Below are 13,150 nucleotides of genomic sequence, written 5' to 3'. Positions count from 1 at the left end.
TGTGAAAAAGTGTTTGCCCCCTTCCTGATTTCTTTTTTTTTTGCATGTTTGTCACACTTAAATGTTACAGATCATCAAACAAATTTAAATATTATTCAAAGACAACACAAGTAAACACAAAATGCAGTTTTTAAATGAAGGTTTTTATTATTAAGGGAGAAAAAAAATCCAAACCTACATGGCCCTGTGTGAAAAAGTGATTGCCCCCCCTGTTAAAACATAACTTCACTGTGGTTTATCAAACCTGAGTTCAATTTCTCTAGCCACACCCAGGCCTGATTACTGCCACACCTGTTCTCAATCAAGAAATCACTTAAATAGGACCTGCCTGACGAAGTGAAGTAGGCCAAATGATCCTCAAAAGCTAGACATCATGCCGAGATCGAAAGAAATTCAGGAACAAATGAGAAAGAAAGTAATTGAGATCTATCAGTCTGGAAAAGGTTATGAAGCCATTTCTAAAGCTTTGGGACTCCAGCGAACCACAGTGAGAGCCATTATCCACAAATGGCAAAAACATGGAACAGTGGTGAACCTTCCCAGGAGTGGCCGGCCGACCAAAATTACCCCAAGAGCGCAGCGACGACTCATCCAAGAGGTCACAAAAGACCCCACAACAACATCCAAAGAACTGCAGGCCTCACTTGCCTCAGTTAAGGTCAGTGTTCATGACTCCACCATAAGAAAGAGATTGGGCAAAAAAGTTCCAAGACGAAAACCACTGCTGAGCAAAAAGAACATTAAGGCTTGTCTCAATTTAGCCAAAAAAAACCCTCTTGATGATCCCCAAGACTTTTGGGAAAATACTCTGTGGTCTGACGAGACAAAAGTTGAACTTTTTGGAAGGTGTGTGTCCCATTACATCTGGCGTAAAAGTAACACAGCACAACAAGAACATCATACCAACAGTAAAATGTGGTGGTGGTAGTGTGATGGTCTGGGGCTGTTTTGCTGCTTCAGGACCTGGAAGACTTGCTGTGATAAATGGAACCATGAATTCTGCTGCCTACCAAAAAATCCTGAAGGAGAATGTCCGGCCATCTGTTCGTGACCTCAAGCTGAAACGAACTTCGGTTCTGCAGCAGGACAATGATCCAAAACACACCAGCAAGTCCACCTCTGAATGGCTGAAGAAAAACAAAATGAAGGCTTTGGAGTGGCCTAGTCAAAGTCCTGACCTGAATCCTATTGAGATGCTGTGGCATGACCTTAAAAAGGCGGTTCATGCTCGAAAACCCTCCAATGTGGCTGAATTACAACAATTCTGCAAAGATGAGTGGGCCAAAATTCCTCCACTGCGCTGTAAGAGACTCATTGCAAGTTATCGCAAACGCTTGATTGCAGGTGTTGCTGCTAAGGGTGGCCCAACCAGTTATTAGGTTTAGGGGGCAATCACCTTTTCACACAGGGCCATGTAGGTTTGGATTTTTTTTCTCCCTTAATAATAAAAACCTTCATTTAAATTTGTTTGATGATCTGAAACATTTAAGTGTGACAAACATGCAAAAAAAGAAGAAATCAGGAAGGGGGCAAACACTTTTTCACACCACTGTATATATAAAATGCAACGTCTGACTGAGGGACAAAAAACATAGCAATGTCAGTTATTTTCATGTGCAGTTAAGCTGTGGTGGATAAAAAGACATGGACAGAATGAAAAATGTAAGAGTAGTTGTTGCATTGTGGCATTGCCTCATGAAACAAACTATACACTTGTCAAAAAAGCGCACATTAATACTTGTGAAAGTTTTGAAGGCATTGTAAAAAAGCTGAAGTAATGATTTTATGTATTGTGTTGACATAGCAAAAAAAAAAGGCTGAAGCCTTGACTCACTGCCAGCTGCTGAGCGGAACGTGGCTTCTAAGAAATACCCTTGAAAACAGTTTATATTGGAGGTCTGCTTTTAATTAAACCTGATAAACATCGAGTTCTTAAATGAAACAAAACTCATATGTGGAGCTCTGGGTGGGGGTGGGGGTATGTTGGGGTGAGCGTAAAAATGTATTTATGTAAAGTCACTATGAAATCCTGCGCTTGCCTGGGTGCAAGAAGTGTCTTACAGGCTGGGCCAGTTCATGATTACTACACACTGGCTGATAGAAAAAGGAAGAATTCAGCCTGGCAACAGCAACAATTGCAAAAGTGATTTATGCGACGTTCGTATACAATGGGACCACTACAAGGCCCGTCACCCCACATTTCTCCTTTGTGGATTGTTCCTTGCTTAGTCTAATCAACTGTAAGTCACTTTGGATGAAAGTGTCAGCTAAATAACTGTAATGTAATGTGTGCAAAATGAGACAAATCAGAGCTACAGAGGCGTGGCCAGTGGTGACAGGACTCCCACTGCATTGTGGGACTTATTTTTCTTATTTTTCATAAGACCTGAATCCCTTGTTATCCATTTTGCATTTTATAAAGACACGAGGATGTCATTTCATCAGCCTTGTTTTTCTGGGATACTAGAACATTGATGGGCACATTGCCAAAAAAAGAAAACTTGAGATGAGTTCTCCTTGTTTTCATTGCATCATAAGACCCAGATTAACTGAAAGTGAGGACCATTGACCTCCCTGGCCATTTAGTCTTGAAGGGAATCTTCAAATGTTAAGGACACGGATAAATCTCTATAGTGAAATTCATATTTCTAAGTTAATGGTCCCCTATATAAACACATCAAACCCTTATAAGCAATTGCAGTTGCATAAAACACTCTGGATTCTTTCTAGACATTAGCTTACTTAATTACTGACTGTAATTAAATGAGTGTGGTGTGCATTTAAGTCCTGCTCCCTGCTTAGCGTGAGACACTAAAACAGTAATAAAATCATCATGAAGTTATGATGTCATTCTGGAACATTTGGCAGCCACTGGGCAGGGCGTGTCCCAAGCGAAAAGTCACCGGTCGCTATGGAAATCTCTTTTGACGTGTCGTACAACGTTAGGCAGCTTTGGATACTGCGGCGATGTTCTGCTGAGGTTATGAGCTGAGGACACCTGCGGGGCTTCTGTCCAACCCTTGTAAGAAGTTGATTAATTCCACTGTGGCTGTGCTGCCAGCCCACTGGCGTAAATGCTCTGTGTAATGAGTCTGGATGTTAGTGTTACAAAGATTACTCATTAACCGCGAAACTGTTAAACGGCATTATTCATTTCTGATCCGCTGTGACCGCAGCCGCGCACGGCAGATCCGAACCCGAGCACGAGTCACACCGCCACGTCTCACAGCTGGAATTATTTTTTTAACCGCTTTGCTTTTATTTTCCCCCCGAATCTCTGGAGCCCTCTCTCACATTGGAAGGCCTGACGTGTTGCCGCAACATCCGCGGTGAGTTGAGAGGAGCGCGGGGTGAGCACGCGATGTCCTCAGGAGCGTCCCGCTGCCTCCCGGAGCTCCCCGCAGAGCGCCAGCTGACCCGCTGCCATCGCTGCGCGGGAGTGCTGTTCGTACGCGGCCGGCACCCGAACCCGGGGGCGAATACGTCATGGTATTGGATTCGTATACTGTTTCTGTGCTCGCTCTTGCCTGGTGCAAATTGAGACAACCGCGGGGACCAGGAGGTGGGGTTTGCACTTTTTGAGAGAACTTCATAGGTTCCAATGCACCAGGCTTTTTGAATCCGAAACAATTTCGTATTTGACCCATGTCTGGCCGGGACAAGCCCTGCATGGATCAGATTGGTCACTCCTGCCTAATGAGATGAGCCAGGTCAGGACATGGGCATGGGTGTCATATCTGTCTTTGGATTTCATGCCTCTGCTTTTGTTAATTTAATTAGGCCGATTATATCGATCAATTGATATAGTATGAACTACATGTATGACAGCGGATAGGCCTACCTGTTTTTGTGTTCTGGTATGAAACGTGTTACTGTGGTCTAATCTACGAGTGAACAATGGTGTATAGGGCAAATTATCTAATTGAGCCAGGGTAATTGGTGGCAAGAAAAACCTGCATGCAGTACGTACCGGATCTCCAGCCTAGATACTCAAATCTGTCCCTCAATGGCAGTATACTTGTGCTGAGGCCAGATTTGAGTACCCCTGGTGTAGGGTCCAGTGGAAAGGAGAGAACAGGTAAGAGGAGGATCTGGTGGGAAGGAGAGAACAGGTAAGAGGAGGATCTGGTGGCTGGATGACTTCCTCAGGGGGGCAGCCATATCAGGGCAGGGTTTTTTGGCTTGCTGGCCATGCCGTTCCCCCCTCCCTGGTACGCATAGCCTTTATTTTTAAATGTGCTCATGTCGGTGCTGCTGGCTTTTTAGAGAAATGCTTTAATGTGGCTTTCTTGTGGTCAACCCCATTTTAAAACCAAAAGTAAATTTAATTATTAAGAGTCCCCACCCTGCTCACCCTTTTTTGTGAGACGAGAGGAACTGGTGTTGAGATCAATGGACGCGTGTCTCATTTGAGTTTTTAATTGAAAACAGGAAGTCGTGGGGATGTGGTTAGAGCGGTTGCTGTTTCAAAGCAGGTTGATTCCGCCTGCCAGGCTTTGACGAACGCCGGCAGGGTCTGGGGCGGGCTTCAGAGACGGCTTTGGCTGTTGATGATTGCGCGATGATTTATGCCGAGCGTCCCGTCAGACGTTGCCGCTGGTGTCTGAAGCCAGCTGGGAAAAGCCTGTGGTGAAGGCATCGTTATACTGGCTCCTCGGGGTCCTGGGCCCCCGCTGTAAAGACGTGCGTTTGGGCATTGAAAGGTCTTTTGCAAGAGGCCTGTGACATCACCACCTCCTCTACTCGACTGTATAGTGGCATTCACGGTGTCCTCCTCAACTTGAGGTGTCTCTGTGCCATAGCTGAGAACCTAAAGCACACACAAGACAGTGCGGGGAAGGCCTGTAGCGTAGTGGTTAAGGCAAATGACTGGGACACACAAGGTCGGTAGTTCTAATCCCGGTGTAGCCACAATAAAATCTGCACAGCTGTTGGGCCCTTGAGCAAGGCCCTTAACCCTGCATTGATCCAGGGGAGGATTGTCTCCTGCTTAGTCTAATCAACTGTACGTCGCTCTGGATAAGAGCGTCTGCCAAATGCCAATAATGTTATGTATAATGGGAAGCTCCTCCCATACTGCTGGGCTGGTAATACAGGAAGTAGGGCGATGGCGGTGTGAGTGTGTAACTTCACAGGATACCTGCCTGCGACTGGCTATCGGAAAATACTGGGGAAACGTTTTCTTTAACACTGTAGGGGAAAATACTGGGGAAACGTTTTCTTTAACACTGTCGGGGAAAGCCGCAATGCTGTGAGAAATTCACTGAACACACTTATTTTAGAATGCCCATTCCTGATCACATATAAAAATTTATTTTGTTGATAGTTCTTAAGGCATGTGCGTGTTTGATGTTTGTATAGTGCATTTGTACAGAGGTTGACTCATTACGTTGTGACAAAACCTTAAAAACATAATTATGGAAGAAAACATGTTACATATTTTACCTGGCTGATAATGCATTTAGATAATGCATTTTTGATTAGATTAGTAAAGATGCAAACAAAACATTCCTCTCCCTATTTCACTACAGCATCCTGTCATGAAATTTCAACATACTGTGTTTCAGTTTGTTTCCGACCAATTCTCAACTGTATTAGACAGTCTTAAATTTAACAGAACAGAACATGAGCAGTTCCCTGGGGGGATTTTCAGCTTTTTTTGGACATGGTACATCTTACAGCATGTGTTTCTTATGAAATCTCGGTAAATCAGGTAAAAAAGACTAAGTCTGTTTTGTAAGTCTCACATAAACAGTCGTTGTGAGTCATGCTGTGGCATTTAGCAGAGTGGTGTACAGAAGTCCTCTTCACTCCCAAAATGTATGTGTTATGCATGCATGACTTGGTATACACACACACACACACATTCTCTACAATTTAGCATTACAAATTGTGTCTCTGTAATCACTGCAACAACACTGATGTGGAGCAAGGAGCACAGCAACAAATATTTTGTGTTCTTCTGAAATATGACCTACTGGATGCATTTGTTTGTGGTTCAAAACTAACTAATTACATTACATTACATTACATTATTGGCATTTGGCAGACGCTCTTATCCAGAGCGATGTACAGTTATTAGACTAAGCAGGAGACAATCCTCCCCTGGAGCAATGCAGGGTTAAGGGCCTTGCTCAAGGGCGCAACGGCTGTGCGGATCTACACCGGGATTAGGACCACCGACCTTGCGTGTCCCAGTCATGTACCTTAACCACTACGCTACAGGCCGGCCTTATGGTCCACCAGTATCTATGCAGCACTTATGAGTAGAAAAGGCAGGATCTTAAACTCGGTGGTCATAGAAGTGGTTCCTGGATTTGTGAGCCTGAAACCTAGTAGGGAGGTACTAGTGTATAATAGAAAAAAATAGGAGATTAAGGCCTCAAATAAATATATTTTAAATGGATGTAACAAATCCACTCTCAGTGGAGGTTAATTAAGGAACAAGCCATCATCTCACTTTGGATTTCTACTGTACCATGCTTAACGGTAAAGTCCCTCTGTAACAGGAAGTCACTGCATGTTCTACCAATCATCTGGTGTCTCTCCATCCGTTTTTTTTCCCCCTGTTTCTCAAGCGGAGCTCGATAAAGAGTTCCTGGCTGCCCGGCGTCACCACAGAGAGTTCCGCTTCGACCTGTCGCGGATCCCGGAGGGGGAGGCGGTCACGGCCGCGGAGTTCCGGATCTACAAGGCCGCTGCCCGGGAGCGGTCGGAGAACAACACCTTCCACCTCAAAGTCTACCAGGTGCTGCAGGAGCACCCCGACAGGTGAGGCGCTACGCACGGTTTTACGTTTTTCTTCAATTCAGTTAAATGACATGTTCAAGCAACAGCTCGAGCTTTCATCTGGTACAGTAGTTAGTTGACCAGCTCCCAGCTCGACATGGTTTAGCTGGTTTACCAGTTCAGACCAGCTCCCAGCTCAACATGGTTTAGCTGGTTGACTAGCTCATGCTCAGCTAGACCAGCTTTATCTGCCCAATTTAATTTTCAAGCTGGCCAAGCTGGATTTTACAGCAGGGTTTAATACAGAGGTACTGTCACAAAGAGCTTTACAGAGAGAGAACAGAAACATGGGTAAGGCAAAAAAAAAGGCAAGGCAGCCATCAACCCCCCCCCTATCAAATCTATAACTTGCAGTGCATTCTGAGATGATGTAGACACAGTATTTCCTATAACAGCATCACTTGTGTGTGATACCACTGTGTGATAGCGAAATGTGGGGGAAACAGGGAATTTCTTGGTTCAGAGAGCACACACATCTCCATTGCTGGGTGGCGCTGCCTGCTTTGGACGCGGAGACTTCCCAGATGTTCGGGAATTCCGCCGCGTGGCCTCGTTCTCCGTCACAGCGCGGTCGGAACGCTGCCTCTTCCGCCCCGCCGGACTCCCGCTGGTGATTTATGGCGGCCCCGCTTGTTCGCTGTGAAATCAGCGAGCGTTTACGAAGCCATTAGTGTCAATTAGCGAGACGGAGCGCTCCCAGCGGTGGAGAGTGAAGGCGCTGCCTCTTGCCATCTGGACTCTAGCCCATGTCATCTCCGTCTTTATTCCTTCTCTTCACTCCCTGTCTTTTTCATCATTACGTTCTTCCTTTTCCTTCACTGCCTTCTTTCCAACTGCAACATTTTTTTTCTAAAATCTCTACGTTTTTTCTTACATACAGCTTTGGCATTGTTAATAAAAAAGAATGTGGGCCTGATGTTTGGACACAGATTGAGCCTCGTGCTAGACTAAATTCAGATTCTCTTTACAAAACTTAATTTAGTTTAATCTGTGTCCACAAAACCGGCCCTGTATGTATGTATGCACCCACATTTACTGTATGCTGTATGTGTCTACATGTCGGTATCCGCATTTCACGCATTTCTGTGAGAGTACATGTTTGTGATATAGTTTGTGCTCATAATGCCTGTGGTTTATACAGTATGTATGCATGCGTAAATGATTGCTTATGTGTGGGCAATCACTTGTGAAAGGTCCTGTTACAGATCTTATCTTTCTGTTAAACTTGTGAGCTGTAGTCCCCTGCTTCCTGTCTGGTTTGACACAGGAGGTTGTTACTCAAACACACTTACGGTGTCGACCTGCGGAGGAAATGAGATGTGTAGCAGGCAATTGCAGATGAGTTCCAGTCTGGTAGACGATGCTGGAGGGCTTTGTACACAGTAGATATCAGCTGCCCTCAGACAGAAAGGTCATGTAATGGCGCACTTTGTTATTATTCACCCAGTGAATAGGACACACGATGGTCCTGATTCACACAATGAAGGCATAGGCCTGCCGCGCTCTCGGAGAAGGTTCTAGACACTTGCGAAAGGGGCACATCCTTTCGTCGGATAAGCCTGAAGAGCTTGTGTAACACTTCGACCAAGTCTGGGAATGTTGCCCTAGCATTATTTCACAGCTTTCTTTGGTCTGAATATGACAGTACTACAGACTCCTATTTGCAAAATACTTAACATTTTGAATTTGAATGACCACTGGAAACCCTTCATATCCCTAAACACACGTACTATCTTCCTGTGCGTGCAATGTGTATGTGAGCCTGTCTGTGTGGAAATTTAGTCACAATGCATTTGTGTGTGGTCAGAGGAATGTAGTCACGCTGTGTGTGTGTGCATGTGTGTTTGTGTGTGTATATGTGTTTGTGTGTGTATCCGTGTATTCCAGGGAATCAGATCTCTTCCTGCTGCACTCTCGGATGCTCTGGGCAGCAGAGGAGGGGTGGCTCGTGTTCGACATCACTGCAACCAGTAACCACTGGGTCCTGAGGCCGGCTGGGAATCTGGGCCTGCAGCTGGTACTGGAGGGCGTGGACGGTGAGTGGGCCGATGGGCCGGATGCTGTCCTCTCTGTGGATGTGGTTAAACCCCAGGCCTGTCCAACCTCTGGAAGACAACAGAACAGCGCTTCTACCGTCCTTTAAATTACCTCAACCGGAACCGTGGCGGTCTTTCCGAGTGCCTGGCTTTTATCAGTGGCTTCCAGCCAGGTTCTGTGCTGATTTACCTCAGGGTTCATGTTCGACGATGAGAACAGTGGTAACAGGCGTCCTCGGTGATGTTCGGGGGCTGTACCGCCATGCCTGTGTTTTGTCTCCCCCTGCAGGTCAGAGCATGAATCCCACGACGGCTGGCCTGATCGGGCACAGCGGGCCTGAGAGCAAGCAGCCCTTCATGGTGGCCTTTTTCAAAGCTGCGGAGGTCCACATCCGGAGTGTCCGCTCCACGGGCGCGAAACAGCGCGGTCCCGGCCGCTCCAAGGCCCAGAAGAGCCCGGCCGCCATGAAAGCGGCCAGCTTCGCAGGTATAGTGCAGTACGTATGCGTGGTAGCTCAGTATAGAGATGGCACTTTGAGAGGGTTGAGTCTTAATCTGCCCAGTGGTGAGTTGTTTGAAGTACAGTAGACATACAGGGCTGTAGCAGTTGTTGCTAAGATCTGTGCTGATACACCTTGATGGAGAGCAGGCTGATAAAATCATTTTTGCTTTTGGCAAATGCAAACATTTAACTTAAAACATAGTTTTTGTGATTAATAATCATATAGTAGAGCACTCATGTGTTGCAGTAGGTTACAATGTTAAACCAGCTGAGCACCACTATTTAAATTTGGATCTCGGTTTACAGTATACTAAAAGACAAGCAGGGAACCCCCAGGTTAATCTTTTAATACAGCTTAGAATTATTATTTTAAAGGAAACACCTTGAGCAACCATATGTTTAATCTTTGTGAACCAGAGCCAACGTGCTAAATTTGCTAATTTCACAAGAGCACTACTTCAGTTCACAAAGCACTTACAAGAAGCACTGTTTAAAGTATAACACAGAACCGTAATCTCTAAAGCTTCAGTTTTACATGGCCTTTATCCTCATGTTTATAATGTACACCATCACAGACGAGTCTTTATAGTAAAGGTTGCGTTTGATGCACATAAGACAAACAAGACACAAATAAGAAAACATCACAAAGCATAACAACTCAACGGTGCGAACAGGCCATTCAGCCCAACAGGGGGAACCCAGTCCCATAATGTGCAGGGGTCAGTCCCGGTCTCCCGGAAATATTTATTTATTTAATGGCTTGTCATTCTTATGTAAGGGTCAGGTGATATATTTTTTTAAAAAGCCCTATGAAGACTTCCTCTGGAAAATGTTTTTCTCCCTGTTTAGTGTGCAGGACTTGGTCAGGTAGTTATGTGGACATCCTGAATATTTCTGCCGCCCTCCCCCGCTGCTTTACAGAAAACAGCATCATCAGTGAGCAGAAACAGGCCTGTAAGAAGCACGAGCTGTATGTCAGCTTCAGGGACCTGGGCTGGCAGGTACTGCACTACACACCCGTCTCTGCACCCCGCTTTCCCTGAATCCCAATGTCATACTGTCTATTTTACTCTGCTTTCCCTTACTCCCAATGTCACACTGTCTATTTTACTCTGCTTTCCCTTACTCTTCCCTTAAGGGCCTTGCTCAAGGGCCCAACAGCTGTGCGGATCGTATTGTGGCTATGTCCTGTCTCCAGTGCTTTACTGTCTTCCTGTCTTCCTCCACTCTTACAAACCTTGCTCTCCTGCTCTTTCTTCTTTCTCGCCCTCGTTTTTTCCCCCCCTCATCTCTGTACGCACATGTTAAATCTTCCTCTCCCTTATCAGCAGTTATCTTAAAACAAAAAGCTGCCTTGGCCATATGGCATAAGATTATTTCCACATTATGGAACTGTGCTGTTGGCTGTTTTATGTTTGGAGTGTTAACCGATAAGGATTATTTTATGGGTAGCGGCTGGTCCATAAACTTGGACAATTTAACGATACTGGGTTCAGAGCCGATTGTCTTTATTTCTCAGTGTTCGCTATTTCCCCCCCCTGCGTGGGAAGGCCCTCCATTCATTACTCATAAGCTAGGCCTCAGGCCTGCAGTCATCGCACTGCTAATTGCGATTCACACGTGATGCATTTTTTGTGAAATGCGTTCTGACAAGGCATTGCGATCTGCGAGCGAATATCCTTACAAATCGCTTTTTTGCGTAACTAGCCCCTGGACAACAATTGTGGCTTTCAGTAACAAAAGTGCAGGAGGCAGCCATACTTAGAGGCAGTGGGTTGTTTGCGTGTGGCTTTCAGTGACAAACGTGCGGGAGCCAGCCATGCTCAGAAGCAGTGGGCTGTTGTGTTTTGGGTCGTGTAGCTGTGGCGCAGCGTTGGATTTGTTTGAATCGCGTGACAAACCCTCATTTTTGGCTCGTATCCCACGCAGGACTGGATCATCGCGCCGGAGGGCTACGCTGCGTACTACTGCGAAGGCGAATGCGCCTTCCCGCTCAACTCCTATATGAACGCCACCAACCATGCCATTGTGCAGACGCTGGTAAGCATCCAGCCCCAGCTGTAGGGGTGGGAGAGTGAGCCACCATGAAGCCTTGGGTGGCACTACTGTGAGTGTACGTGTATGGCTGAGTGACTGCCCTGCTGAAAAAAACTGCTCAAACTAAAGTAGGTTTTGAAACAGCTGGTAGCTGGTTGATCGGTTGAGACCAGCTCACAGCTCGACATGGTTTGACCAGCTCAAGTTATGTTTTGAAACAGCTGGTAGCAGAGACAAGCTACCAGCACAAGTTGGTTGACAATTTTCAAGCTAGTCACTTTCGACTGGGACACGCAAGGTCGGTGGTTCTAATCCCCGGTGTAGCCACAATAAGATCCGCACAGCCGTTGGGCCCTTGAGCAAGGCCATTAACCCTGCATTGGTCCAGGGGAGGATTGTCTCCTGCTTAGTCTAATCAACTGTACGTCGCTCTGGATAAGAGCGTCTGCCAAATGCCAATAATGTAATGTAATGTAATGTAGTCAAGCTGGCATAGCTAGATTTTACACCAGGGTGATTATATGAGTCACTCATTACAAATTATAACTCTGTCCATTGTGTAATGATGTGTTCATAGTTTTCAGTGTCTTAATGTCTTGTTATTACTAACAATTCCAACTGTTTCTCACGTTTGACCCTCTCTTACAGGTTCACTTCATCAACCCCAAAACCGTGCCTAAGCCCTGCTGTACCCCCACCCAGCTCCACGCCATCTCCGTCCTGTACTTTGACGACAGCTCCAACGTCATCCTCAAGAGGTACCGCAACATGGTGGTCAGGGCCTGCGGCTGCCATTAGCGCCACCCGCACCGTCCGTAAGCGCGTGTCACCAATCCCACGATGCAGTGGGGCCTGAGAACAAACTGGAGGAGGTGATCCCACCCTCTCATATTGAGAACCTCCCATGCAGACTCCATGGATCGACAGGCAGGTTCTTGGTCCTGCCCACACGCTGTTACCTGTATTGCATATACCTGCCCTCTACCCGCCGCCCAGGTAGAGTGGTCCAGCCCTCTCTCTACACCTATAGCAGTGTGGGAAGACTAACAGTGCTCCCTCCTACACCGACTATCCACAATCATGCAGTTCATTCTATGGACTCAACTTATCTGCCTATCTGGTCTTCCAGGGAGAGACTGTACTGTACTGTAATGCAGAGTGGAGTATATCACTCCACCAAGGAGGGAGCCAGATGTATATGAATGTAGAAGTCTACCAGGGAAGAACATTATCTGTCCTCCAGCAAGGGACTGAGTAAGTCTGTGTGACCAGTCTGTCAGTTGGAACAGATGTTTTGGCATTGCCCTGACTGGGTAATATGTCCCATAGATATCATTTTTGGTAAATTTTGCTGTTTGGATTTGGGTGAAATGTAAACCATTATGTATCGAGACATCTTACACACAGACATTGTAATCGGAGTTTGACAGGTGTTTTTTTTTTCTCCATTTTCCCGTCAATATTAAATATTATTGATATGAAGTGACAACTGCTCAATGCAAAGTGTCCCACTGTTACCCGTACTTGCCCCTATCCCTGGGGGAGCCAGGTCTTCAGCACCAGGCAATTTTGAGGGCATGGGGGTGGTAGCCTCTTGTGTCCGTGATGCTCCTGCTAGAAGGTGAATTGTTTTCAGAATTCAAAGGATGATTTGGGAGCCATTGTTTATAATGTTCTTACTTCAGCATACTCTTCTTCCCACAGGCCTGGTGTGATTTCACAAATGGATTTCAGTTCTGTTAATATTATCTGCAAATCGACAGCCCAGACTATTCCACAGCATACC

The 13,150-nt window shown here is 46.0% G+C and overlaps 1 protein-coding gene across 1 annotated transcript in view; it reads left to right on the top strand.

Annotated features, from left to right (window-relative positions):
* Window positions 1-12,853, top strand: part of LOC133109553 (bone morphogenetic protein 7-like) — an 18,638-nt gene extending 5,785 nt beyond the window's left edge. The window contains exons 2-7 of the mRNA XM_061218918.1: window positions 6,579-6,771; window positions 8,677-8,825; window positions 9,115-9,312; window positions 10,249-10,328; window positions 11,257-11,367; window positions 12,013-12,853. Of these exons, the coding sequence (XP_061074902.1) occupies window positions 6,579-6,771; window positions 8,677-8,825; window positions 9,115-9,312; window positions 10,249-10,328; window positions 11,257-11,367; window positions 12,013-12,162 (881 nt within the window). The 3' untranslated portion in view covers window positions 12,163-12,853. The remainder of the gene's footprint in view (window positions 1-6,578; window positions 6,772-8,676; window positions 8,826-9,114; window positions 9,313-10,248; window positions 10,329-11,256; window positions 11,368-12,012) is intronic.
* The last annotated feature ends 297 nt before the right edge of the window (window positions 12,854-13,150 follow it).

Source organism: Conger conger, chromosome 14 (assembly GCF_963514075.1).
Source record: "Conger conger chromosome 14, fConCon1.1, whole genome shotgun sequence".
Classification (NCBI taxonomy): domain Eukaryota; kingdom Metazoa; phylum Chordata; class Actinopteri; order Anguilliformes; family Congridae; genus Conger; species Conger conger.
The sequence above is the reverse complement of the archived record's forward strand: the minus strand, read 5'-3'. Positions and strand labels throughout refer to the sequence as shown.